The sequence below is a fragment of the Mauremys mutica genome, unplaced genomic scaffold (assembly GCF_020497125.1).
Source record: "Mauremys mutica isolate MM-2020 ecotype Southern unplaced genomic scaffold, ASM2049712v1 000062F_np12_subseq_12882662:12971114_obj, whole genome shotgun sequence".
Lineage (NCBI taxonomy): Eukaryota > Metazoa > Chordata > Testudines > Geoemydidae > Mauremys > Mauremys mutica.
Window position 1 is genome coordinate 25,347 of NW_025422823.1, and position 22,607 is coordinate 47,953.

A 22,607-nucleotide genomic window follows, 5' to 3' on the forward strand; every position below is an offset into this window, starting at 1 on the left:
GGGGTCTGGAGCCAGCCCTGGCCCACCCGGTGTGTGTCTTGCTCCATGAGATAAATGCTGTCTCCATTCTCCCAAGAGGCCACCCACTGACACTGCTGCTCCATGAGGGAAATACTTTGTGCATTCACCCCGAATGGCCCCTCGTTGTCACTGTCCCTTGATGAGGGGAAATGGTTTGTGAGTTATCTGGATTGGCCACCCAGTTTCACTCTTGCTCTGGGAGGAAAATACTTAGTGACACCAGGTGGCCACTCGAGGTAATGCACCCAGCATCTCCTTCAGTGCATTCCAGCCTGCCCCCCACCGGGACCCATTCAACCTCCTCCAACCTGCTCCAGCATCCCCACACTTGCCAGCACTCTGCTCGCCCCACCCCAATCTGCCCCCTGCACGTGGCCCTCCAATCCACCCTATCTGTTCCCCATCTCAGGGCACCCCAACATCCTCCATGACACCCAATCCCTACACCTCAACCCCAATTGGCTCCAACCTATTTCTCCTTTGCTGGGCCCCACTTCCCCAGCACCGCATTTCCCCATGCCACCCACAGCCAGCCAGGCTTCCCACTCCAATTCCTGTTACCCTTCCCAGCCACACTGGGGCCTTTCAACCCCCTCCACCCTGCCCTTACTCTCCAAGGTTTATGAATCCCACATTCCCTCAGTACAGCTTGAGAACCCTAAACCCCTCTACCTCACAGTGCAGCCCCCACCCCCAGATATCATACAACTAAGCCACTGATGCACGGACCCCAAATTGCCTACTGAACGTGTCCATTGATCAGCCCCATGGACTCTCTCTCTCTCCTTTCCTCTCCTTGTGCTGTCTCCCTTCCTAGGACACGGGCAGGTGTGCTAGGTGTGCAGCCCCAAAAGCTGTGTATCGGGAGCTGTGAAGAAGTAGGAGGGGACAAAAATCCTGCAGGGTAGTGGATAGTGGAGTAGAGCGGTGTCTGTTGGCGTTGACTCAGTCTCTGTTCATCGAGGGGGGCAGATGTAGATGGGACTGCAGAGGGAGGCAGGGATGAGGATAAGATTAAACACAGCAATAGCGCTCTGTGTAGTGATAGTTCTTGCTTGGCTTTATTAGTTTGCAGAGGAATCATCCAGGAGCCCTCACCAGTCGAGAATATGGCAGAAGTGGACCTGAGAAGCCTGGACAGCCTTCTAAGGAGACATGAATAGTTCCCAGCTTTCTGCCTCCCGCTTAAGTGGCTATGAGTAAGCGGTCAGTGCTTTCAATTCCTCATCTGTACTTGCTGTAGTTTTCTTCACAGACCATGTGGTTCCTTGTTGGGTACAGGGCTCTGTGGGATTAAGGCTGGGGAGGGGCCAGAGTCTGCTGTGCAGAGCGACTCTGTCGGGTGTAGTTGCAAGGTGTGCTTTCTACTTTTAGTCTTAAAGGTGTAATGGGAAGAGGGTTGAGGGTGGAGCCCTACTGTGCAGGAGAGGTGAAAAGAAGAGCCTACGAGACGTTGCCGACTGAGCTGGTAACTTACTTGTTTTATCCCCTGGTTTTAGTGCAAAGGAAAAAGACTTCATGTGTGAGAGTCTACAGCCCTCGTGATGGAAAACAAGTGAGAGTGACGAGACGGCGAGCGTTGTTGGTGCCAGGCAGCAGCCGTCCATCTGGGAGCAGAACAGCCGCTACTATCGCTGAGATAAGTATCTCTTTTGCTGAGGGTTCTGCTCCATCAGGTAGGGACACCCCGTTAGCTGGGGCTGGGTTTGAAAGAAAAGGTTCCTGAGTAGCTGTCGTTATGAGGGAGGCAAGGTCCCCATTTTCAGGGGCTGGTCAGTTCTCTGGCCAATAGCAGTGTGTCCTCTGCAGCGGAAGTTAGATCCGGGAGGATGACTGTAGGTGGAAAGTTGCTTGCCATCCTCTCATGTTTCTCTCTTTCTTTTTTACTGTGTTGGCCAACATTCTGTCTCTCTCTGTCTGTCTGTCCTTGCCTTTCCTTGTGCTGTCTTCCTTCGTAGCACACAGGCAGGCATGCTCAGATTGGATCCCCAGGGCCCATGTATTAGGAGCCATGAAGAAGTAGAAGGGGATGAAAATAATGCAGAGTAATGGGCACGGGAGCGGAGTGGTGACTGTCGATGTTAACTCGGTCTCTGTTCATCGAGTGGGGCTGATGTAGATGGGATGGAAGAGGGAGGCAGGGATGAGGGCAAGATTTCAAGCACCAATAGAGCTCTGTGTAGTGACAGTACTTGCTTGCCTTTATTAGTTTGCAGAGGAATCATCCAGGAGCCCTCACCGGACGAGAATATGCAGAACTGGACCTGAGTAGCCTGGACATCCTTCTAAGGAGACTTGAATAGTCCTCAGATTTCTTCCTTCTGCATAACTGCGCTGTGAGTAAGAGGTGAGTGCTTTCAATTCCTCACTTGTATTCGCTGTAGTTTTCTTCACAGGCCGTGTGCTTCCTCGTTTGGTACGAGGCTCTGGGATTAAGGCTGGGAAAGGGACAAGAGTCTCCTGAACAAAGTGACTATTTTGGGACATAGTGTACTTAGGATCTCCCCTCTTTTCCAATGGCTATTTTTTTTACCTAACGTCCTTCACCAAAGGCTCTTATCAAAGGCTTTCTGGAAATCTTTCATGGATTAAGAACTGGATGAAAGACAGGGAACAAAAGGTAGGAATAAATGGTAAATTTTCAGAATGGAGAGGAGTAACTAGTTGTGTTCCCCAAGGGTCAATCCTAGGACCACTCCTATTCAATTTATTCATAAATAATCTGGAGAAAGGTGAGGTGGCAAAGTTTGCAGATGATACTAAACTGCTCAAGATAGTTAAACCCAAAGAAGACTGTGAAGAACTTCAAAAACATCTCACAAACTAAGTGTTTGGTCAGCAAAATGGCAAATGAAATGTAATGGGGATAAATGTAAAGTAATGCATATTGGGAAAAAATATCCCCAACTATACCCACAATATGATGGGGGCTAATTTAACTACAGCTAATCAGGAAAGACATATTGGAGTCATCATGGATAGTTTTCTGAAGATGTCCACGCAGTGTGCAGCGGCAGTCAAAAAAGCAGACAGGATGTTTGGAATCATTAAAAAAGTGATAGAGAATAAGGCAGAGAATATCTTATTGCCCTTATATAAATCCATGGCCCACCCACATCTCGAATACTTTGTACAGATGTGGTCTCCTCATCTAAAACAAAGATATACTGATACTAGAAAAAGTTCAGAGATGGAAAACTCAAATGATTAGGAGTTTGGAACGTTGCCCATATGAGGAGAGCTGAAAGAGGCTAGGACTTTTCATCTTGGAAAAGAGGAGATTAAGGGGGGGATATGATAAAAGTATATAAAATCACTAGCGGTGTGGAGAAAGTGAATTAGGAAAAATGTATTTACTTTGTTCCCATAATATAAGAACTAGGGGCCACCAAATGAAATTTAATGGGCAACTGGTTTAAAATAAATACAAGGAAGTTCTTCACACAGCACACAGTCAACCTGCGGAGCTCCTTGCCTGAGGAGGTTGTGAAGGCTAGGACTAACAGCATTTAAAAAAGAACTGGATCAATTAATGCAGGTTAAGTCCATTAGCCTGGATGGGTAAGGAATGGTGTCCCTAGCCTCTGTTTGTCAGAGGGTGGAATGGATGGCAGGAGAGAGATCACTTGATCATATACCTGTTAAGTTCACTTCCTCAGGCACCTGGCATTGGTCACTGTCAGTAGGCAGGATACTGGGCTGGATGGACCTTTGGTCTGATCCACTATGGCCATTCTTACGTTCTCTCTTCTCCATGACTGGCTGTGAGTGAACAATTACGGCACTCTATTCCTCATCTGTACAACTCTAGATTTCTTCAGAGGTTGTGAGCCTCGTCATTGGGCACAGGGCTCTGTGGCATTATGACCAGGGAAGGGACAATAGTCTCCTCTGCACAGTGACTCTCTCTTGGATGCAGGTGCAACGGGCTACTTTCTTCAGACAGTGGCTAATGCCAGGTGCCCCAGAGGGAACAAACAGCAGATGGATCACTTGCTTATTCCCTGTTCTGTCACTCATTCCCAGCTCCTGGCAAACAGAGGCTAAAGGCACCACCCCTGTCCATCTTTACAAATAGCTGATGGATCTCCATGAACTTCTCTAGTTATTTTTTGAACTCCATTAAGCTTGACCTTCACATAATTCTCTGGCGAGGAGATCCACAGGTTGAGTGTGTTTTTAATTGAATCTGTAAAGGTGTAATGGGAGATGAGAGAAGAAGAACCTACACAACACTGCAGATTCCGATGATAACGTTTGATTTTCCCTCCTGGTTGTGCTTTGTAGCAACGAGAAAGAAGTGAAGGGTAAGAGCCCACCCCCGTTGTGAGATGGAAAGTGCACAAGAACCATGAGACAGTGAGCATTGTTGATGCCAGGCTATGCAGATGATGTCGAGCTGGGAGTGGAGCAGCCGTCACCATCAGTGAGATAAGTGTCTGGTTTGGGGAGGACTCTGGTAACTGCCTACGTGCCTCCAGGCCGGGAATTAACGTTAGCTGGGGCTCGGTTTGTTGGAAAAGAGTCCTGACTAGGGAGACAAGATTTTCAGGGGCTGGTTATTTCTGTGGCTAGGAGTGTGTGTCCTCTGCAGCAGAACATTGGATCCAGGGGGATGACTCCAGCTGATGAGTTTCTTGCCTTCCTCCCATGGTTTTTCTCTCTTTTTCTCTGTACTCTAGTGTGTTGGCCAACTCTCTGTCTCTCTCTCCTCTCCTCTCCTTGTGTTGTCTCCCTTCATAGGACACGGGTAGGCATGCTACTTTGCATCCCCACAGGCTGTGTCTCGGGAGCTAGGAAGACGTAGGAGGGGACAAAAATCACGCGGGGCAGTGGGTGTGAGAGTGGAGCGGTGACTGTCGGTGTTAACTTGGTCTCTATTCATCGAGTGGCGCCGATGTGGATGGGATGGGAGAGGGAGGCAGGGATGAGGGCAAGATTTCAACCACCAATAGAGCTTTGTGTAGTGATGGCTCATGCATGGCTTTTGCAGCTGCGCTTCCAGAGGAGCTGTCCAGGAGCCCCAGCCAGAGGAGAAAGTTGCAGAAGGGAACCTGAACAGCCTGGACATCCTAAGCAGACATGAACAGTCCTCAGTTTTCTGCCTCCTGCATAACTGGCTGTGAGTAAGGGGTCAGTGTTTGGAATTCCTCATCTCTACTCGCTTTGGTTTTGTTCAGAGTCTGTGAACTTCCTCGTTGAACATGGTGCTGTGTGGGGTTCAGACTAGGGAAAGGCACAAGTCTCCTGTGCAGAGTGAGTATTTTGGATGTAGGTGCAGTGGGCTGCTTTTTAGTTGTGGTGCTAAAGCTGTAATGGGAGGAACAGTTGAGGGTGGAGCCGTGAGGTGTGGTAGATGCAAGAAGAACCTATGCATGTTGCAGACTGAGATGGTAACGGATTTGTTTTCCCCCTTGTGCTAGGTTCAGTACCAAGGGAAAAGAAGTGGAGGGTCAGAGTCCGCTCTCCTCCTTTCATAAGATTTGATGCGTCTGGCCAGAGTCTGCTGTGCAGAGTGAGTATTTCAGGTGTTGTTTCAAGGGATGCTTTTTGGTTGTAATGCTAAAGGGTGTGATGGGAGGAGGGTTCAGGGCAGATCACCACTGTGTGGGAGAGGCAGAAAGAAGAGCCTCCCCAACATTGCCAACAGAGATGGTAACTTGTTTGTTTTTTCCCCTTCTGCTGGATTTAGTACCAAGGGAAAAGAGAGCTTGCATCAGTCTACTGCCCTCATGCGATGGAAATCAAACGAGAGCAATGGGACCACGAGAGTTATTGCTGCCATGAACAAGCCGTGCAACTGGGAGAACAGACGTGACTCTCAATGAGATAAGTATCTGTCTTGGTGATTGCTCTGTTTTTTGAGTAGCTGTGCTTATGAGGGAGACAGGGTCCCCATTTTCAGGGTCTGCTCAGTTCTCTGGCCAGTAGCGCTGTGTCCTCTGCAGCAGAAGGTTAGATCCAGGATGATGACTGCAGGTGGAGAGTTGCTTGCCTTCTTCCAGTATGTGTGTGTGTGTGTCTCTCTCTCTCTGTTCCCTGCTATATTGGACAACACACACCCGTTCTCTATCTTTGCACTATCTGCCTTTGTAGGACATGGGCAGGCATGCTAGGTGTGCATCGCCACAGGTTAGGTCTTGGGAGCCCTGGAATAGTAGGAGGGGATGAAAGTCATGTGGGGCTGTGGGTGCTAAAGTGGAGCAATGACTGTTGGTGTTAACTCGGTCTCTGTTCATCGAGTGGGGCCGATGTAGATGGGATGGAAGAGGGAGGAAGGGATGAGTTCAAGATTGCAAGCACCAGTAGTGCTGTGTATAGCGATAGTTCTTGTTTGGCTTCATTAGTTTGCAGAGGAATCGTCTAGGAGACTTAGCTGGATGAGAATATATCAGAAGTGGATCTGAGCAGCTTGGGCATCCTTCTAAAGAGACGTGAATAATCCTCATGTTTCTGACTGGGTAAGAGGCTCTGGTATTAAGGCTGGGGAAGGGACAAGAATCTCCTGAACAAAGTGACTATTTTGCGTGCCGTTACAATGGGTCCCTTCTAGTTGCAGTTCTATAGTAGTAATGGGAGACGGGTTGTGAGCGGAGCCGTGGGATATGGGAGATGTGAAATGAAAAGACAACAACACATTGCAGGCAGTGATGCTAATTTTTTGGGTTTTTCCCCTTTGTCCTGGGTTTAGTACCAAGAGAAAAGAAGTCAAGTGTCAGTCTACTGCCATGACATGGTGGAAAGTGAGTGAGAGCAGCGAGACTGCGATCATTGTTGATCCCAGACAAGCGCCATTCATCTGGGAGCTGAGTAGAGGCCACTGTCAGTGACATAAGTGTCTGGTTTGGGGAGGGCTCTGCTCACACCCCGCCTGAGTTGAAGTTGGGAAGCCTGGTAATGTAGGGCTGGGTGTGTAGGAAAAGGTTCCCCACTAGCTGTGGGTTACGAGGGAGAAAAGGTCCCATTTTCAGAGGTGGCTCACTTCTCTGGTCAGGAACAGTTTCTCCACCGCAGCAGAAGGTTGTATCGAGGAGGATGACTCCAGGTGATGAGTTGCTTGACTTCCTCCCATGTTTCTCTCTCGCTCTCTACTCTAGTGTGTTGGCCAACACACTCTCTCTCTTCACCCCCCTTCTTGTGCCGTCTCCTTTTATAGAACACTGGCATGTGTGTATTGCATGTCTCGTGAGCCATGGAGTAGTAGGAGGGGATGAAAATCATGGAGGGCTGTCGGTGCGAGTGGAGCGGTGACTGTCAGTGTTAGCTTGGTCTCATCGTGGGGGGCCGATGAAGGTAGGATGGAAGAGGGAGGCAGGGATGAGGGCAAGAGCTTTGTGTAATGATGGCTCATGCTTGGCTTTTGTAGCTGTTCTTACAGAGGAATTGTTGTTCTGGAGCCGTAGCTGGAGGAGAAACTGGATCTGAGCAGCTTGGACATCGTTCTAAGCAGACATGAACAGTCCTCACTTTCTGCCTCCTGCATAAATACACTTCATGACTTCTAGCATCACAGCTGAAGCCTAAGGTAAATGCATGGTAGAGGCTGAGTACAGGCGGCTGCTTCCCTTTAGGTGGGTTTGGTTTCTCATAAAAGTTTTCCTCCTTGTTCTGGGTGTGGGAGGAGAATTTCGCTATTGTGGGAGTAGCTGTGGGATTACGATGAGGGGAAGAGACAATAGTCTCCTTTAGTGTGACTCTATTGCAGGAGTCCCCAATGCGGTGCCTGTGGGTGCCATGGTTACTGCCGAGACAGCTATGTGCACCTGCTTACTAATTGCCAAACAAGCAGCCGCCGAAATACCACCCAAAACCAGCGTCATCAAGAAGCGTTGTTGCCGAAATGTTGCTGATTTTCGGCGGCGGTGCCTCTCAATAACGCTGGTTCTTGGTGGCTGCTTGTTTGGTGACCACGCTCCTCGGTGGCTAGTTGTCCGGCGCCCGCCACACTAAAAGGTTGGGGACCCCTGCTCTATTGGGTGCAGGTGCAATAGACTGACCAAGCACTGCCATTCTTACGTTCATATGTTATGCAGACCAAGGGTCCATCTACCCCAGTATGCTGTCTTCTGACTGGCTAACGCCAGGTGCTTCAGAGGGAATGAACAGAACAGGGAATAGAGAAGTGATCCATCCTGTGTCGCCCATTCCCAGCTTCTGGCAAACAGAGGTTAAGGGCACCATCCCTGCCCATCCTCACCAATAGCCATTGATGCACGTATCCTCCATGAATTTACCTAGTTCTTTTTTGAACCCTGTTATAGTCTTGGCTTTCACAGCATTCTCTGGCAAGGAGCTCCACATTTCGAGTGTCGGTTGTGTGCTTTTTAATTGTATCTATAAAGGTGTAATGGGAGATGAGAGAAGAACCACCTACACAACACTGCAGATTCCGATCATAACTTTTGTTTTTCCCTCTTGTGTTGTGCTTAGTACCACAGAGAGAGAAGTCAAGGTCCCTGTTGTGAGATGGAAAGCACACAAGAGCCGTGAGACAGCGAGCGTTGTTGATGCCAGGCTATGGCGATGCCGTCGAGCTGGGAGCAAAGCAGCCATCACCACCAGTGAGATAAGTGTCTAGTTCGCTGAAGACTCTGGTAACGGCCCACCTGCCTCCAGGGTTGGACTGGTCGTTAGCTGTGGCTCGGTTTGTAGGAAAAGATTCCTGACTAGCTGTGGTTACGAGGGAGACAAGGTCCCCATTTTCAGGGGCTGGTCGTTTCTCTGTCCACAAGCAGTGTGTCCTACGCAGCAGAGGGTTGGACCCAGGGGGATGACTCCAGCTAGTGAGTTTCTTGACTTCCTCCCACGTTTTTCTGTCTCTCTCCTCTAATGTGTTGGCCAACACACACTCTGTCTGTCACTCTCTCTCTGTCTTTGCCTTTTCCTTGTGCTGTCTCCTTTCTTAGGACATGGGCAGGTGTGGTAGGTGTGCATCCCCACAGGCTTGGTCTCGGGAGCTATGAACAAGTAGGAAGGGACCGAAATCATTCAGGGTAGTGGGCACTAGATTGCAACGGTGACTGTGGGTGTTGACTGAATCTCTGCTCTAGTGGAGCTGAAGCGGATGGGAGAGGGAGGCAGGGATGAGGGCAAGATTTCATGCACCAATTGAATTTTGTGTAGTGATGGCTTTTGCTTGGGTTACTTGCTGCATTTGCAGAGGAATCATCCAGGAGCAGCAGCCAGAGGAGAAATTGGCAGACATGGACCTGAGCAGCCTGGACATCCTTCTAAGCAGAGATTAACAGACCTCAACTTTCTACCTTCCACATAACAGGGTGTGAGTAAGTGGTCAGTGCTTGGAATTCCTCCTCTGTTGTCACTCCAGTTTTGTTCCTCGTTGGGTATGTGGCTCTGTGGGATTCAGACAAGGGAAAGGCACAAGTCTCCTGCTCAGAGTGGCTGTTTTGGGTGTAGTTGCAACAGGCTTCTTTCTAGTTGTGGTCCTGAAGGTGTAACGGAAGAAAGGTTATGGGTGGAGGTCTGGGGTGCGGAAAATGAGAGAAGAACCTATGTAACATTGCTGACTGAGATGCTAACCTGTTTGTTTCCCCCCTTTGTGCTGGGTTAGTACCAATAGAAAAGAAGTGGAGGGTCAGCGTCCACTTCCCTCATGCGATGGAAAGCGAGTGAGAGCGATGAGATAGCAAGCATTACTGATGCCAGGTAAGAGCCGTCCAGCTGGGAGTGGAGCAGCCACCACCTCATTGAGAGTAAGTGTCTGTTTTGGTGATTGCTCTGCTCACGGCCCACTTCGCTCCAGGTAGGCACATCCTGTTAGCTAGGTCTGTGTTTGTAAGAAAACGTTCCTGACTAGCTATGGTTCTGAGAGAGACAAGGTCCCCGTTTTCAGGGGCTGCTCACTTCTTTGTTCACAAGCGCTGTGTCCTCTGCAGAAATCGTTAGATCCAGAAAGTTGATTCCAGGTGGCGAGTTGCTTGCCTTCCTCCTGTGTTTTTCTCTCTGTCTCTCTCCTCTGGTACGTTGGCCAACACACACCCTCTTCTGTCTCTCTGTTCTTGCCTTTCTTTGTGCTGTCTTCCTTCATAGGACACGGGCGAGGTGCTAGGTGTGCATCCCCACAGGCTAGGTCTTGGGATCCATGGAGAAGTAGAAGTGGAGAAAATCATGCGGGGCAGTGGGCGCTACAGTGGAGCAGTGACTGTCGGTGTTGACTCGGTCATGGTTCATCGAGTTGGCCTGATGTAGACGGGACGGGAGAGGGAGGCAGGGATGAGGGCAAGATTACTTGGACCAATTGAATTTTGTGTAGTGATGGCTTTTGCTTGGCTTTTTTCTGTGCTTGCATAGGAATCGTCAAGGAGAAGGTGGCAGACATGGAGCTGAGGAGCCTGGACATCCTTCTAAGCAGACATGAACAGTCCTCACCTTTCTGCCTCTCACATAACTGGCTGTGAGTAAGCTGTCAGTGCTTGAAATTTCTCATCTGTACTCACTGTAATTTTCTTCACAGGTCTTGTGCTTCCTTGTTGGGTATGGGGCTCTGTGGGAGTAACATTGGGGAGGGGCCAGAGTCTGCTGTGCAGAGTGACAGTCAGATGCTGTTGCAAGGGCTGCTTTCTGGCTGAAATGTTAAAGGTGTGATGGGAAGAGTGTTGAGGGCGCAGCCCCGCCATGTGGGAGAGGCGAAGGGAAGAGCCTGGAAGACATCGTCGAGTAAGGTGGTAACTGATGTGTTTTCCTCCCTTGTGCTGGGTTTAGTACTAAGGGAAAATAAGTCACGCGCCAGAATCTACTGCCCTCATGCTATGGAAAGCAATGAGACTGCGAGTATTGTCGATGCCACGCAAAAGCCATCCAACTGGGAGCGGAACAACTGCCACTCTCAATGAGATAAGTGTCTGTTTTGGTGATTGCTCTGCTCACGGCCCTCCCTGCTCCTGGTAGGGACGCCACATTAGCTGGGGCTGGGTTTGTAAGAAAATGTTGTTGACTAGTTGTAGTTACGAAGGACACAAAGTCCCCATTTTCAGGGGCTGGTCAGTTCTCTGGCCATGAGCGGCGAGTCCTCTGCAGCAGAAGGTTGGATCCAGGAGGATGACTGCAGGTGGTGAGTTGTTTGCCTTCCTCCCGTGTTTTTCACTCTGTCTCTCTCTGTTCTCTAGTATGTTGGCCAACACACACCCTCTCTCTGTCTGTCTCACCTTTCCTTGTGCCATCTCCCTTCAAAGGACATGGGTGGGGTGCTCAATGTGCATCCCCACAGGCTAGGTCTTGGGAGCCATGGAGAAGGAAGAGCAGAGAAAAATCATGAGAGGCAGTGGGGCTGAAGTGGAGCGGTGACTGTTTACTCATCTCTGTTCATTGAGTTGGGCTCAGGTGGATGGCATGGGAGAGGAAGGAAGGGATGAGGGTAAGATTTCATGCACGAATAGAACTTGTTGTACTGATGGCTCATGCATGGGTTTTGCATGTGCACTTGCAGAGGAAGTATCCAGGAACCCCAGGCCGAGCAGAAACTGGCAGAAGTGGACCTGATCAGCCTGAGCATCCTTCTAAGCAGACATGAACAGTCCTTTCCTTTTTGCCTCCCACTTAACTTGGTGTGGGTAAGCGATCAATGCTTTGAATTCCACATCTGTACTCGCTGTAGTTTTCTTCGCAGGCTAGAAGCCCAACAATCTGCAAGCCAAAAACTGTCCAACAGGAAACTCAGAAAGTAATTAAGCCAAAAACAAGCCCAATTTTTGCAGTTTCTTTGCAGGTTTCTCATGTCTGAGCAAAGCCTGCTGTGCAGAGTGACTATTTCAGGTGTCGTCGCAAGAGCTGCTTTCTATTTGTAGTCCTAAAGGCGTGATGGGATGGGGATTCAGGGCAGAGAACCACTGTGTGTGAGAGGCAGAAAGAAGAGCCTCCCCAACATTGCCAATGGAGATGGTAACTTCGGCTGGATTTAGTACCAGGGGAAAAGAAATCTTGCATCAGAGTCTACTGCCCTCATTAGCACAAGCTCCAGAGTTTCTCTCTGCAGGTCCCTGTCTGATCCTTGGGGTCAGCCGAGATGGTGGCCTCACACAAGGCTAATCTGAGGTGATCCCTTAAAGCCAGGACTTGTCTGAGCAGGGGTCAGGTTCCGGGGTGAGCTGCAGACGGTTCGCAACGGTTCGCGCGAATCGTTTGCTAAAATTAGACGCCAGACAGAGAACCGGATGCTAAAGTTCTCTGTCCGGCGTCTAATTTTAGCAAACGGTTCGCGCGAACCGTTGCGAATTCTGCCTCCACCTCCTGCCATGAAGCTCCTCCTTGCTTCTCCTCCCCCACGCTTCCCGCGAATCAGCTGTTCGCGCGGGAAGCCTGGGAGGGCTGAGAAGCAAGCAGGCTTCCCCGGCCCAGGAAGACGACGCTGAGGTAGGAAACTAGGGGGGGGAGGCCCGACCCGCCCTGGCCGCGCCCCCCCCCACGTTCCCGGCCCCGCGTTCCCGGCTGCGACCCTGCCCGCCCCCCCCCGGGTCCCCGCCCGACCCTCACCGGCTGCGGCACGGCCCCGCGTCCCCGACCCCTCCCCCGAACCCCTCCCCGGCCGCCCGGCTCCGGCCGCAACCCCCCCCGGCCCTGCCATGCCCCCACCTACCGGGATGCTCGGCTCTGGACACGGCCCCCCACCTCCAGCCCAGCCTGGCCCCGTGGCTCCAGCCACCCCTGCTGTTTTGCCAGGGGGCCGGGCTCCGGCAGCGCGGGTCTGGGCGTGGCGGCGGCCCCGGCTGCCTGGCTCCAGCTCTGGCCGCAGCCCTCCCTGGCTCCACCCGGCCAGCCACCTGGCTCCAGCCGCTGGGCTCCCGCCGCATCCTCCGGCTCCGGCTGCGCTACTCCTGTCCCGGCCCAGCCACGTCCAGGCAGCGCGGTAAGGGGGCAGGGAGGGAGTGTTGGAGAGAGGGCAGGGGAGTTTGGGGGTGGGGGGGTCAGAGGGCAGGGAACAGGGGGATTGAATGGGGGCAAGGGTCCCGGGGAGCAGTCAGGAAAGAGCAGGGTTGGATGAGGTGGTGGGGGCACTCAGGGACAGAGAGAAGGGGTAGTTGTATGGGGTAGTTGTATGGGGTAGGGGTTCTGGCGGGCCATTGAGAATGAGAGGAGGGGTTGGGTGGGGCGGCAAGGGGCAGTCAGGGGACAGGGAAGGGGGGGATGGGTCAGGGGTCTCGGAGTGTGTGTGTCAAGGAACATGAGGGGTTGGATGGGGCACGACCCCCCCCCGGAGGGGGGGGAAGGAGGGAACCCGTTGTTAAAATTTTGGAGGGAGGAGGGAACCGGTTGTTAAAAATTTGGCAGCTCATCACTGGTCAGGTTGCCTAGACTGCTATGACTAGTGTGATTGTACTGGGGGGTTGGTGGCTGCATCAAAGCCTGGGCAGGAAGAGGTGCATGAAAGGGAGTTCACCTTGTCCTGATTAACCAGCTGTGTCCCCTCCTTCCCCCGACCAGGCCCCCAGCGAGTACGAGACCAGCCCCGAGCAAGTCTTCTACTGCATCGCCCACCTCACCCGCAGGCAGCAGGATGTGCTGTGGGTGGTGGCCGTGACCTTGGCAGGACGCAGCAACATCAGTGCAAAGGTCATTGGGAAAGGTGCGGCAGGGCCGGTGGGGTGGGGTGGGCAGATGGGATGAGGCAATGCTGCTGAGTGGAGGGGAGCTGGGTGTCTCTCTGGGTAACAGAGTCCTGGGAGAGGTGGAAGGGTCGGGTCATCTGGCATTTAGATTTGGCTCAATATAGAGGCTGGGGGGCCCACTACGCACTCTGCATCCAGGCTCGGGTTTGACATGTGCCCTGGTGCTGGCTCTGGGTCGGCCCCTCGTCTCCAGGACTAGCCGTAGCCGGCACCTCGCGATGCACCGGCTACTCCGTCTGCCCATGGGCTTGGAGCAGGTTCTGCGGCATCGACAAAGGTGGTGAATCTCAGCCCCGGGTGCAGCAGGGTGGAGTCTGCACTGATGGGATAGGCAGGCTCTGTGTGCCTGGCTCGTCCGGCCAGACTGATGTTCCTTTCTTCCCAGCCCAGACCATCTCCTTCGGCGGCACCATCACCATTCCGTGGATAAGGACGTGAGACTGCCTTGCAGTGCAGTTGGGGAGCCAGCCCCTGTCATGAAATGGACTAAGGACAGGTAACTAAAACCTCCCTTTTCCCCACTGCGCAGCCCCTTGGGAGGAGCCCTGATCCTGTGAATGGGATTCTTCCATCCTAAGTGCAGGACTCTGCACTTGTCCTTGTTGAATCTCATCAGGTTTCTTTTGGCCCAGTCCTCTAATTTGTCTAGGTCCCTCTGTATCCTATCCCTACCCTCCACTGTATCTACCACTCCTCCCAGTTTAATGTAATCTGCAAACTTGCTGAGAGTGCAGTCCATGCCATCCTCCAAGTCATTAATGAAGATATTGAACAAAACCAGCCCCAGGACCGACCGTTGGGGCACTCCGCTTGATATCGGCTGCCAACTAGACGTGGAGCCATTGATCAGTACTCATTGAGCCTGATGATCTAGACAGCTTTCTATCCGCCTTATAGTCCATTCATCCAGCCCATACTTTAACCTAATGGCCTTCTATGAGGAGATAACTGAGTCTGTGGATGAGGGGAAAGCAGTGGATGTGTTATTCCTTGACTTTAGCAAAGCTTTTGATACGGTCTCCCACAGTATTCTTGCCAGCAAGTTAGTCAGACATGACTTGCCCTTGGTGAATCCATGCTCACTGTTCCTGATCACTTTCCTCGCCTCTAAGTGCCTCAGAATTGATTCCTTGAGGACCTGCTCCATGATTTTTCTAGGGGCTGAGGTGAGGCTGACTGGCCTGTAGTTCCCCGGATCCTCCTCCTTCCCCTTTTTAAAGATGGGCACTACATTAGCCTTTTCCAGTCATCCGGGACCTCCCCCGTTCGACATGAGTTTTCAAAGATAATGGCCAATGGCTCTGCAATCACATGCACCAACTCCTTTAGCACCCTTGGATGCAGCACATCTGGCCCCATGGACTTCTGTTTGTCCGTTTTTTCTAAATAGTATCAAACCACTTCTTTCTCCACAGAGGGCTGGTCACCTCCTCCCCATGCTATGCTGCCCAGTGCAGCCGTCTGGGAGCTGACCTTATTCGTGAAGACAGAGGCAAAAAAAGCAATGAGTAAATTAGCTTTTTCCACATCTTCTGTCACTAGGTTACCTCCCTCATTCAGTAAGAGGCCCACGTTTTCCTTGACTTTCTTCTTGTTGCTAACGTACCTGAAGAAACCCATCTTGTTACTCTTAACATCTGTGGTATGGGGAGGGCATTTGAGGAAAGGCCTCAGATAGTTTGGGGGATCCTTTGTGCCCTCTCAAGGAGTTGTCAGGTGCTATGGAGTCTTCCTGAAGTGCGGTAACTTTTTGTGGAGAGCCAGGAAGGTGACGACAGGTCCTTCTGTAGTTTGTCTTTCTTCTTGTGTGTCTCTCTGCTGTCATATGTTGGCCAATATGCACTCTCTCTCTCCTTGTACTGCAGGGGTTGGCAACTTATGGCATGTGTGCTGAAGCCGGCACACGAGCTGATATTCAGTGGCACTCGCGCTGCCTGGGTCCTGGCCACTGGTCCGGGGGCGCTCTGCATTTTTACTTTACATACAACAATAGTTAATTTAATTTTAAATGAAGCTTGTTAAACATTTAACAAAACCTTAAGAGTTATATATTATACCTTCTAAAAACACTAATTTAAGGTTTTGCATGCTAGTAATACATGTTACAGTGAATAAATGAAGACTCGGCACACCACTTCTGAAAGGTTGCTGACCCCTGTTGTACTGTTTCCTTGCATAGAACATGGGTGCATGCTCACAGGCTTGGATTGGAGAGCCTACATCGGACTGGGGAACTGGGAGGAGGAAGAGAAGCATGATGGGTACTCGATCCTCCATTGGTGGTGTGGGGGGTGACTGTGGGAGTTGACTGTCACAGTTCATCAAGTAGGGCTGATGTATCCTCCATGAATTTACCTAGTTCTTTTTTGAATCCCATTGTAATCTTGGCCTTCACAACATTCTCTGTGAAGGAGTTCCACAGGTTGAGCGTGCATTGTGTACTTTTCAATTGTATCTATAAAGGTGTAATGGGAGATGACAGAAGAAGAACCTACACAACATTAAAATTCTGATGATAACTTTTACTTTTCCCTCTTGTGTTGTGCTTAGTACCGCAGACAAAGAAGTCAAGGGTAAAAGCCCATCCCGGTTGTAGATGGAAGGCGTGCAAGAGCCGTGAGACAGCTAGCGTTGTTGATGCCAGGCTATGCAGCTGCCATCGAGCTGGGAGCGGAGCAGCTGTCACCATCAGTGAGATAAGTGTCTGGTTAGGTGAGAGCTCTGCTCACTGCCCACTTGGCTCCAGGTACAAATGCCCTGTTAGCTGGGGCTGGGTTTGTAACAAAATGTTCCTGACTAGCTGTGGTTATGAGGGAGACAAGGTCCCCATTTTCAGGGGCTGCTCATTTCTCTGTTCACAAGTGGTGTGTACTCTGCAGAAAAGGTTGGATCCAGGAGGATGATTCCAGGTGGTGAGTTGCTTGCTTTCCTCCCGTGTTTCCATCTCTCTCTCTCTCTCTTTTCTTGTGTGTTGGCCAACACTCTCTCTGTCAATCTGTCCTTGCCTCTTTTTGTGCTGTCTCCCTTCAGCACGCACAGGCAGGCGTGCTAGGTGTGCATCCACACAGGCTCGGTCTCAGGAGCCATGGAGAAGTAGGAGGGGAGGATTATGTCTTGGGAGGGGCTAGAGTCTGCTGTGCAGAGGGATTATATCTTGTGCCGTAACAAGGGGTGCATTTTAGTTGTAATACTAAAGGTGTAATGGGGGGGGAGGCAGAGCCCTGCCGTGTTGAAGAGGTGAAAAGAATAACCTATGTGACGTTGTCCACTGGGATGGTAACTTGTTTGGTTTTCCTCCTTGTGCTGCATTTAGTACCAAGGGAAAAGAAGTTACGTATTAGAGTCCACTGTCCTCATGCGATGGAAAGTGAGCGAGAGCGACGAGACGGTGAGCATTGTTCATGCCAGGCAAGAGCTGTTCAGCTGGGAGCTGAGCAGACACCGCTGTCAGTGAGATAAGTGTCTGTTTTGCTGAGGGTTCTGCTCACGGCCCCTCTGACTCCAGGTAGAGAGACCCTGTCAGCTGTGGCTGAATTTGTAAGAAAAGATTCCTGACTAGCTGTGATTATAAGGGAGACAAGGTCCCCATTTTCAGGGGCTGCTCATTTCTGTGGCCAGGAGCAAAGGATGACTCTAGGTGGTGAGTTGCTTGCCTTCCTTCTGTGCTTCTCTCTCTTCTCTACTGTGTTGGCCAGCACACTCTCTCTCTTTGTCCTTCCCTTTCCTGGTGCTGTCTAACTTTGTAGGACACGGGCAGGCGAGTTCGGTGTGTATCCCCACAAGCTACATCTCGGGAGCCAGGATGAAGTAGGAGGGGATGAAAATCCTGCAAGGCAGTGGGTGCGAGAGTTTAGAGTCACTCTGTGTTGACTGTGTCTCTGTTCATTGAGTTGGGCAGATGTAGATGGGTTGGGGGAGGGAGGCAGGGATGGGGACATTAATAGAGGTCTGTGTAGTGATAGTTCTTGCTTGACTTCATTAGTGTGCAGAGGAATTGTCTAGGAGCCCTAGCCAGAGGAGAAGGTGGCAGAAGTGGACCTGAGCATCCTTGTAAGGAGACGTTAACAGTCCTCAGCATTCTGCCTCTCACCAAACTGGCTGTGAGTAAGCCGTCAGTGCTTGGAATTCCTCATCTGTACTCGATGTAGTTCTCTTCAGAGGCCGTGTGCTTCTCCATTGGGTACGGGGCTCTGTTGGATTACGGCCGGAACTCCTCACCAGAAAATGTTGTGAAGGCCAAGACAAAAATGGGGTTAAAAAAAGAACTAGGCAAATCCATGGAGGGTCGGTCCATCAATGTCTGTTAGTCGGGATGAGCAGGGATAGTGTCTCTAGCCCCTTCTGCTTTCCAGGCAGCTTAGCGTCTCCCCCTTGGGTAGCGTTTCCCTCAGTCCTATGTGCCAGGGGAGTCTCTCTGCTCTGTTGGGCAGCGTTTCTTTCCTCTGGTCCTCTAGAGAACAGTAAAACTCCTCCAAACTCTACTCAGCTCTACTTTCCTCACCCCTACTTCAGTCAGAAAGGGAATTGTATTAGGTCTTTGTTGGGGCCTTAATTGGGTCTAGGTTATCCAATTACACGGTAGTAACCTTTCCCTAGTCCACAGGGAATAAAGCCTCAATAATTGTAGGGCTTTTATACCTCCCATCTACAACCCTCCTGCTGCTCTCTGGCCCTGCTGTATCACAGCACCCATGTCACTCTTGCTCCATGAGGGAAATATTTTGTGATTACCCTGCGTGGCCACACGGAGTCACTGTAGCTCTGTGCAGGAAATGCTCTGTGCATTACCCTGCGTGGCCACAGGGTGTCACTGTAGCTTTGTGCAGGAAATGCTCTGTGTATTACCCTGCGTGGCCACACAGTGTCACTGTTCCTCTGAGAGAAATGCTCTGTGCATTACCCTGCGTGGCCACACGGTGTCACTGTTCCTCTGAGAGAAATGCTCTGTGCATTACCCTGCATGGCCACAGGGTGTCACTGTAGCTCTGTGCAGGAACTGCTCTGTGCATTACCCTGCGTGGCCACAGTGTGTCACTATAGCTCTGTGCAGGAACTGCTCTGTGCATTACCCTGCGTGGCCACACAGTGTCACTGTTCCTCTGAGAGAAATGCTCTGTGCATTACCCTGCGTGGCCACAGGGTGTCACTGTAGCTCCACACAGGAACTGCTCTGTGCATTACCCTGCGTGGCCACAGGGTGTCACTGTAGCTCTGTGCAGGAACTGCTCTGTGCATTACCCTGCGTGGCCGCACAGTGTCACTGTAGCTCTGAGAAATGCTCTGTGCATTACCCTGCATGGCCACAGGGTGTCACTGTAGCTCTGTGCAGGAACTGCTCTGTGCATTACCCTGCGTGGCCACACAGTGTCACTGTTCCTCTGAGAGAAATGCTCTGTGCATTACCCTGCGTGGCCACACAGTGTCACTGTAGCTCTGTGTATTACCCTGCGTGGCCACAGGGTTTCACTGTTCCTCTGAGAGAAATGCTGTGTGCATTACACTGCGTGGCCACAGGGTGTCACTATTCCTCTGAGAGAAATGCTGTGTGCATTACCCTGCGTGGCCACAGGGTGTCACTGTTCCTCTGAGAGAAATGCTCTGTGCATTACCCTGCGTGGCCACAGGGTGTCACTGTAGCTCTGTGCAGGAACTGCTCTGTGCATTACCCTGCATGGCCACAGGGTGTCACTGTTCCTCTGAGAGAAATGCTGTGTGCATTACCCTGCGTGGCCACAGGGTTTCACTGTTTCTCTGAGAGAAATGCTGTGTGCATTACCCTGCGTGGCCACAGGGTGTCACTGTTCCTCTGAGAGAAATGCTCTGTGCATTACCCTGCGTGGCCACATGGTGTCACTGTAGCTCCACACAGGAACTGCTCTGTGCATTACCCTGCGTGGCCACAGGGTGTCACTGTAGCTCTGTGCAGGAACTGCTCTGTGCATTACCCTGCATGGCCACACAGTGTCACTGTAGCTCTGAAAGAAATGCTCTGTGCATTACCCTGCGTGGCCACACAGTGTCACTGTAGCTCTGAAAGAAATGCTCTGTGCATTACCCTGCGTGGCCACAGGGTGTCACTGTAGCTCTGAAATAAATGCTCTGTGCATTACCCTGCGTGGCCACACAGTGTCACTGTAGCTCTGTGTATTACCCTGCACCAGGCCTGTGCTGTGCACGCACCCCCAGGCCCCTCCCCTGAGCCCCCCTCATACACACCCAGCCTTCTGCCTGACTGCTTCACCCCCACCCATGACCCCAGCCCTCACTCTGGCACCCCCCCCCCACATCTCCATTCAACCCCCACCCTCAGCACCAAATGGGAGCTCCTGCACACACCCCTACACACATTCCCGCCTGTACCCCTCACACCAAATGGAAGCTGCCCAGGTAAGTACCCCACACCCAAACCTCCTGCCCCAATCCTGAGCCCCCTCCCTCATTGTATCTCCTGGCCAGACCCTTCACCCTCATCCTGTGCTAAGTGCATTCCCACTCTCAGCTCAGTGCAGAGAGAGGAAGAGAATGGGCCAGAACCAGGGAGAAGGTAGCTACCCACTGTATGTGGGGAGGGCCAGGACTCCAGACTGGCAGCGAGCTGAGCAGGTCTGGCAGCAGGGATGTCAGCTGGCAGGAGCCCGCAGATGGAACCCCTGAGCGGCAGTGGGCTGAGCTGCTCAGCCTGCTGTGGGTCTAGGGTCCCGGCCAGTGGCCCCACCCAGACAGCTGCTAGTCTGGGATTCTGGCTGCCTGACTATTGCCAGCTGGGGTCGTGACTGGAGGCCTTGCTCAGCCCATTGCTGGCCTAGGTGAAAAGAACCCCAGACCAGCAGTGGGTTGAGCGGGCCAGTGGCGTAAGATCAACATTTTAATGTAATTTAAAATTAAGCTTCTTAAACAAGGTTTTCAAAATGTTTATATTATTTAAATAAACTATTGTTGTATTGTAAAAGAGAGACTTATAGAGAGACCTTCTAAAAAACATGAAAAAGTATTACCCGCACTCAAAACCTTAAATTAAAATGAAGACTCAGCACACCACTGCTGAAAGGTTGCCTACCCCAGGTATAATCAATGACTTGGACTCTGGATACATTCTATGGGTGGTGTACCTGAGATCACTTATCCACTGTGGTTTTAAAAATGCCTGCACCCCAATCTGGATCTATGGTGGTTGTATTATGTATGTATCTTATGAACCTTGTAACCAACACTTGTAATCCCTCAGAACCTAAGCCTGACCGCAGCTGTACAGTGCCTTCCTTCTTAATGTTTAAAATCATACTTACACAAGTTACCTTCTACACTCTCATTGGCTATTTAAAATTTTGATTGAAGTTATTTTAATTAAAATAGACAAAATGTAGATATGGTTGTTGGGGACGCACTTGGCATAAACCAGGTAACTTAAAAGGATGGAAGGCCCTGAGAGCCGATGAAGTCCTCTTGCTCTGAGCCATAGTCTACCAACTCTCCTCCAGACTCCATGTTTGACCCTGAGTTGCTCTTGTGAAAGGGGCTGCTCCTTCTAGAAGAAAGAAACTAGTAAGAACCGGTTCGTAGCTAGGCAGACTTGGCTTGGGGCGGGTAATGTTCACATCATAAACATTGTAACAAGTTACTGTTTTGGTTAAAGTATAAAAGGTATGCGAGTTGTTTGTTTCGCATGCTTTTGATTTGAGCTCTGTGTGGCTTTTGACGCCTATTTGATATCTCAAATAAAGTTCTGTTTGCTTCTCCATCCTGGTGTGTCCTTTTGGAGCAGCGCACAACGGGCAACAAACTCAACCATTGCCACTTCAGGCACTGAGTGCCGGCAACAGTTTGGTCAAAGCAAGACGACAATTACTTACAATAGCACCCCTAAGTTACTATAAAAAGGGCTGCACTAGCTGGAGCTGAACGCGTATCATCGCCACGTCTCCCCACACATGCTCCAGGTACTGGTTCCATGACTTAGTGGGATGAACAAGAAAAAGGATGGTACATTGTGAGAGGGACCTAGAGGGTTTCAGAGCTGAAAAGCTAGGGGAGGAGATGGCTGCTCCCAGGTATGATGGTGATGGGTCTCATTAAGGTATCTGGATAGAAAATGCAGGGGCAAAAGCGTGTGGCCGGGCGCAGCTGAGGCTGAACGTTAATGGCCAGGGGTGATGAGGGCAATAAATCATCCCCCGGGCCCCCAGACTGGGAATCGGCTGAGCAGGAGCCATGGACAAGGTCAGCAGCCTCTCTATAGCTGCCCTGGTCAGGGGTAACCTTGAGCGCCATACGCCAGGGATCCGCCCTGCCCCGCTGGGCTTCTTTACCCAAAGCTGGGCAGCCGCGGGGAGCGGTACGGCCGGGCTGTGCCGCCCTGCTGGGCCTGGGCCCGGGCCCGGGCTGTGACCCGCTGCCCGGTGTGTCTTCTCCTTCCATTGGTGCAGTGACTGCGGGGGCTCTGCCCCCCTAGAGGAGAAGGATCATTGTAGCCACATGGGCCAGTGACTTCTGTGTGTCCCTCAGCCCCCCCACGTGGGGGGGGAATGAGCGCTGGCAGCCCCCTGGGGCAGTGTCCCGTGTCCCGCCCCCGCTGCCGCAGTGACCCCGGGGGGGTCTCCACTATTTGGGCAGCGACCCCCCCCCCCAGGGGAGTTTCTGGCCCAGTCAGGGCAGCGTGAGGGCGCAGCGGCTTCAGCGGGTGCCACTGAGCATGCGCCGGGCGTGGTCCGCGCGCCTGCGCACTCTCAGCCCAGGTGGCCGCCGCCGAATCCGCTTCCTGGGTGTGAGCCGGTGACGCCGCGTCCGCAGGGCGGGGCCAGGCTGGGCTCGAGCCAGCGGTCGCGCCCCGATGCTGGCGCACCTCGGGCAGGAAGTGACGTGAGCCCAGCGCCGGGCGGAGGGTGTCGCGGTGCGCGTGGGGGTTCCGGCCCGCTCGCTGATTGGCGGAGAGACCCCGGGGCAGCCGCGCGCGTGGGGCGGACCGAG

The 22,607-nt window shown here is 51.8% G+C and overlaps 1 protein-coding gene and 1 long non-coding RNA gene across 2 annotated transcripts; both read left to right on the top strand.

Moving 5' to 3' along the window:
• The first annotated feature begins 9,174 nt into the window (after window positions 1-9,174).
• LOC123356936 lies at window positions 9,175-11,023 on the top strand. The gene is made up of 3 exons (XR_006575464.1): window positions 9,175-9,305; window positions 9,593-10,435; window positions 10,744-11,023. It is a non-coding gene; the product is annotated as an uncharacterized LOC123356936 (long non-coding RNA).
• Window positions 11,024-11,263: 240 nt separating this feature from the next.
• LOC123356938 (Down syndrome cell adhesion molecule-like protein 1 homolog) lies at window positions 11,264-14,137 on the top strand. Its single transcript, XM_045000199.1, has 3 exons — window positions 11,264-11,591; window positions 13,459-13,600; window positions 14,029-14,137. The coding sequence occupies exons 1-3, from the start codon at window positions 11,439-11,441 to the stop codon at window positions 14,079-14,081; spliced, it is 348 nt and encodes a 115-aa protein (XP_044856134.1). The 5' UTR covers window positions 11,264-11,438; the 3' UTR covers window positions 14,082-14,137.
• Window positions 14,138-22,607: the final 8,470 nt, after the last annotated feature.

Bases quoted from the DNA above. Each gene is read 5' to 3' on its own strand.
- LOC123356938 (XM_045000199.1), top strand. From the start codon at position 11,439: ATGCATGGGTTTTGCATGTGCACTTGCAGAGGAAGTATCCAGGAACCC. The intron at 11,592-13,458 runs GTAAGCGATCAA...TCCCCCGACCAG, and splicing joins TCCCACTTAACTTGGTGTGG to GCCCCCAGCGAGTACGAGAC. The intron at 13,601-14,028 runs GTGCGGCAGGGC...CTTTCTTCCCAG, and splicing joins TGCAAAGGTCATTGGGAAAG to CCCAGACCATCTCCTTCGGC.